At 33.0% G+C, this 5661-nt stretch overlaps 1 protein-coding gene across 1 annotated transcript; it reads left to right on the top strand.

Annotated features, from left to right (window-relative positions):
* The first annotated feature begins 2376 nt into the window (after window positions 1–2376).
* On the top strand, window positions 2377–4448 carry LOC126675188 (protein RGF1 INDUCIBLE TRANSCRIPTION FACTOR 1-like). Its single transcript, XM_050369793.2, has 4 exons — window positions 2377–2646; window positions 2721–2939; window positions 3101–3316; window positions 3944–4448. Exons 1-4 carry the CDS (start codon window positions 2572–2574, stop codon window positions 4130–4132), a joined length of 699 nt encoding a protein of 232 aa, XP_050225750.1. The 5' UTR covers window positions 2377–2571; the 3' UTR covers window positions 4133–4448.
* The last annotated feature ends 1213 nt before the right edge of the window (window positions 4449–5661 follow it).

The raw sequence follows: 5661 nt of genomic DNA, 5'->3' as shown, positions 1-5661 counted from the left end.
AAAATTTCAAACACCCAAAATACCCTTACTTTAATTTAGAAAAAGACAAAAAACAAACAAACCAACCCAATCTAATCTAACCATTTAATTAACCACAACAACCACCCCAACCAGCACTCCCACCCAACCACCGCCACCACCCTACCACTGCCGGAAAATTTTCCGGTATCTTCTCCGAGCGGAAGATGATCGGAAAAATTTTCCGGTCATCCCTAAGCAAGGATCTGTGGTTGGATTTTGGGTTGAGTTTTTTTTTTTAATCAGATATTATATTTAGGGGTGTTTTGGGTATTTTTATTTTTTGGGTTAGAACAGGTGGTTGGATTTTGGGTTGAGTTTTTTTTTAATCAGATATTATATTTAGGGGTGTTTTGGGTATTTTTATTTTTTTTGTCTTTTGATGACGTGTCAACTGACACATGGTGTCAGTCAATTTTTTTTTGTTTTAAGGACAGCCGCCAAATAAAAGACGGCACAAAGGGTATTTTCGTCCAAAAGGGCCATGGTGAGCGCCGACAAAAAGAGTAGGGGGGTTTAGCGCCCGTTTTTAAATATCAGGGGGTTTAATGCCCATACCTTTAAAATTGAGGGGCCATGGGTGATTATTAGCCTAAGTTTCAAGAGTAATACAATATTTATGTTATTTAATTTTAATTAACTTTCATAATGTGTTTCAATTTAAATACAAGTTTCAAAATTACAAATTTTAAATATTAATAAAAAATTATGTTAAATTGACTTTAGGTGGCGACCGTATTTTACAACATCATATTTTTTCACATCAATAATGAGTATTAATTTTTACATAAAATCTTGTATGTTGATGTATAAATTTGTTTTATCACTTTATAATATAACACGGTTGGGTTGCTATTATATTAATTTGGTATAACATTACTAATAAATTAATTGTTGCTTGTAATTTTAAAATTTATTACTAAATTAAATAAGTTAAAATTATAGATAAATAAAATAACACAAAAAATGACTCTACAAATTTAATGCCCTCATTTTAGAAATTTTATTTCTTATTGTTAACATATTAATCACTAGGTATGTCACTAACGTTTCCAAATGGATTTTTTAGGTCCTCATGCTTAATACCGTTAGGTGTATATATGTGATCCTTTTTAAAAAAAATAGTGGTTTAAAGAAGCTCATTTAAAAACGCTAATGATGTATTTGCATATTTTCAAACTATAAAAACATAAGTGATCATCGGCCCAAATATTAGGGGGCATTATATGATATTTCCCCCATAATTGTAAGATGGAGTTGTATCCAAATGTTGGCTAATAATCATCGACGGTCCTCGACCTTTACCCTTAGCTTCCGTAAACCCCCTATACTTTCAAAAGCTTCCCTAAACCCCCAACCTTTGTGGCGGCGCCATTCACGGTCCTTATGGACGATAATATCCCTACAAAAAAATTTGGCGGCTGGCGGCGCAGAAAAAAAAAATTGACGGCGCCACATCATCATAGGTCCAAAAATATTAAAAAACCCCAAAACACCCTTAATTTAACCAAATCAAAATCAAACCAAAACACCCTAGTCTAATCTAACCAAATCCAAAACAGCTTAATCAGACCATATGGCCAACAACCGCCGCCGGTCCGGCCACCACCTCCAGCCGCCACCTCGGCCGCCACTTCCGGTCGCCACAATCTGTTCTGATCTGTTCTTCAAGAACAGATTTCACATCTGTTCTTGAAGAACAGATGTGATCTGTTCTTAGAACAGATCTGGAAATCAGATCTGTTCTAAGAACAGACCTGTTCGTCTTCTCAGACGAACTGAGAAGACGCGTTCGTCTTCTCAGTTCGTCTGAGAAGACGAACGCAGTCTTCTCAGACGAACTGAGAAGACGAAAGCGTCTTCTCAGTTCGCCTGAGAAGACCGATCTGTTCTTAGAACAGATTTGTAGATCTGTTCTAAGAACAGATCTGTTGATCTGTTCTAAGAACAGAAAACCGGCGACTGTACCGGCGGCGGGTGGATGGTGATTTGGTTAGTTTGGTTCGTTTTTTTTTTTGGGTTTGGTTGGATCGAATATGATTGAGTTTTGGTTTGATTAGCTTATTTTAGGGGTATTTTGGGGCTTTTATTTTTTTTAAAAATTATGACATGTCAGATGACGTGGCGCCGTCAGCCGCCAATTTTTTTTTTTGTAAGGGTGTTTTCGTCCATAAGGACCGTGAATGGCGCCGCCACAAAGGTTGGGGGGTTTAGGGAAACTTTTGAAAGTATAGGGGGTTTATGGAAGCTAAGGGTAAAGGTCGAGGACCGTCGATGATTATTAGCCCAAAATGTTAGAAGTACTAGAATCCAATACTATAAATGAAAGAAAATATAATAAAAAAAGAAATAGAGAATAAAGAATAGAAGAAGAAAGTAGAGTTCCTTAAGCAAAACGCATCTATTATATTGGGCAGAGGTTCGGAGTTAGGGTCGGCAGTAGACTTTTATGCCAAAGATAAGCACTGCCTTTCTCTTCCATATCACCCACCACTCTCTCTCTCTCTCTCTAAACTTACCCCCACTTCTCTCTCTAAAACCACCTCCATTATCATGATTATCACCGTCAACGATCAAGAACCCACTAACACTGTCAGAGAAATCAAACCCAAAAGCAGAAGAATCATGGTAATCATCTATATATATATTCTCTGATCAATGATTATTATGTATTAGTACACTGATATTTGTTATCTGTATAGGGCGGCGGAGGTCCGGATGACGACGGCGATGATGTTTCCGGGGAGGATATAAAATGGCCGCCGTGGTTACAGCCGCTTCTTGAAACGAGCTTCTTTGCTCAATGTAAACTCCATGCTGATGCTCATAAAAGTGAATGCAATATGTATTGCTTGGACTGCACGAATGGCCCTCTTTGCTCTCTTTGTCTTTGTTATCACAAAGACCATAGAGCCATTCAGGTGGGTCATCATCAGTGGCGGAGTCAGAACATTTAGTCATAACGATTTCCGTCATATCGATGACGGAATTCGAAATTAAGACTTTTTTCTTTAAAGAATTTTGATTTTTCGGACCAACTCGGACGAAAATATTGAAATGGGTAGTTTTGATTTGATTGCAGATAAGGAGATCGTCGTACCATGATGTGATAAGAGTGTCTGAAATACAGAAATATATGGATATAACAGGAGTTCAGACATACATTATAAATAGTGCTAGGATTGTGTTCTTGAATGAAAGGCCACAGCCTAGGCCTGGTAAAGGCGTCACTAATACTTGCCAAGTTTGTGACCGCAGTCTTCTTGATTCTTTCAATTTCTGTTCTCTTGGTTGTAAGGTAATTAAACATTCTTTTTTTTTCTTTACAATAATCCATTTTGATTTATTATTTTGAATCGATTTTCTCACATTTTAGGAGAATTTGATTTGTGGGTTTTGTTTATTTTCTTCACTTTTAGTAGTCATTGTAAAATGGGTGAAAAAATCACCGAGGCGTGCCGGAAATTTATCGAGTCTTATGTTTTAATCTTTCATTTTTATTTCGGGAATGCTTCTAAAATTTTATATTTACAATTAATCTTTATAAAAGAATATCATTTTTTGTTTCAACATTTTTTGTTTTAACGTTTTTGTTTCCGTCTACCTAGCTAAACCTAGTCGTAGATATATCCACCATTATCATTCGATACGAGAAGTGTAAATTCGATTTGCTCATTATTTTTAAAAAAAAAATTGAGATTTGTAATTGTTTTGTATATAATGCTGATTAATGAATTACAACTAACATATATAGAATTTCTTCAAATTGCATTGTGGAAAAGATATTTTATATTCCCTTGGTCCCAACAAAAAGATAAATAAAAACATGAAAAATGTTTTACAAACCCAATAATGCATCTTATTTATTTAATTCAAATTAATTACTATGAATTTATTTATTTATTGGTTGATTTATGAAATTCAGATAGCTGGAACATCAAAGAAGAAAATGCGAAAAGAAATTGAAGGATCGGACACAAATAGTAAAAACAAAATCCAAAGCTTTACACCGTCAACGCCACCGCCAACCGCCGTGAGCTACAGAAGTGCCAAGAGGAGGAAAGGTGTGCCACACAGATCTCCGATGGGCGGTTTCATCATCCAATACTATTAAATCTAACGGTCAGCCAGTGGCTCTCTGATGATGACTCACACCTGAGCTTTTCTGCCACGTGGCCGGTGTTTGTATATACAAACAAAATATGAAATAAAACAAATCAACAGAATATATATATATATGTTGTAATTAAATCATGAAAGGTTAAAAAAAATAGGGGCTGGCTGGCTGGCTGTAGAATAGAAGAAATTGTAATGTAGGCTTTGGATATATGATGCAATATGTACATATAGTAGAGTTGTTACAAACTTATATAAATTAATGTATTGTGAAAATTAATGAAATATTAAGTACAAACGTTGTATACTGCTAACATTTTTTTGAAATATTAGCAGAAAATTTTATAGTTATTTTGTTCTTATTTATATTTTACTCACTATCAAATTTTAAATTTTTTATTTTTTATTTTAAAATGTACCATTTTATTTTTAAAGTTATTTTTTTTATTAAAATTTAGTCTTTAACCTTATTTTCTAATTATGTTAAAATAAATTTTATGAAAATTCCATTGCTATTAATAATCATCTATATTTTTTATTTTTGTTTGTATTTCAAACTTCTAAATCTTCAATTTATTGCATTTTTCAATTTTTTATCAGTTCCAATCGTACCCATTTTTTTAAATTGATTTTTTTTAAAAGCTCAAATATGTCTTCCATATTTGTGACCTAATCTAAATAAGTCTTTAATATTTAAAAAGTAGTAAATATTAAGATTATGTGTCAATATGGAAGAAAATTGAATTATTTTAAGTATAAAAACTACAATTTGAAAAATTAATACAATTAAAACTGAAACTGAAAAATAGAATAAAAAATAACAATTCTAAAAGTCAAGGATATAAACGAAAAAAGTTAAAAAGTTGAGGTAATATTGGATGACAAAGCAAAAAAAACAATTATTTTGATAAATGCTTTTTTAAGTTTTTTATAAAATGAAATGAAACTTTTAAATTATTAAACAAATTTAAGATTTAAAACAAGTCAAAATGTATTTTAAAACTATTTTTATTTAAAATTATGAAATTGACCATATTTGGGTTTTTATGCCAATTCAAAATTCAAAAAAGAAATTTTGTTGTATAAAAATTAATATTTATTATATTTACTTAGTTCCGACCTAAGAAGCACGGAAACTTCGACAAAGTTGCGTTTCCCGTTTCGGAAATGTTTCGGAAACCGGAAACTCTTGGACACCCGTACGAAACGTTTCGGGCTATTTCCGTAAATAATAAAAATTAAAAATTTGTAAAAAGAATTAAAATTATTACCCACAAATAAAAAAAATCTAACTAGTTACCCATAAATTTTACATTCGCATTGCCCACAATACATCAAATATCTTTTTTGTAGGAGTGTGCACGGATCCTGGTTATCTCCAAAACCGAATCGAAAACCGGACCGAAAATATCCAGGACCGAAAAATATTCGTCGACCATTGACTTTTCCCGAACCGAACCGTACCGAAAATTTTATTGGTACGGTTCTGGATGGTCTTTTATAAATAACCGTACCGAGAAACGAACC

This window comes from Mercurialis annua, linkage group LG3, assembly GCF_937616625.2.
Source record: "Mercurialis annua linkage group LG3, ddMerAnnu1.2, whole genome shotgun sequence".
NCBI classification, from domain to species: domain Eukaryota; kingdom Viridiplantae; phylum Streptophyta; class Magnoliopsida; order Malpighiales; family Euphorbiaceae; genus Mercurialis; species Mercurialis annua.
This window is presented reverse-complemented; position numbering and strand designations above follow the sequence as displayed.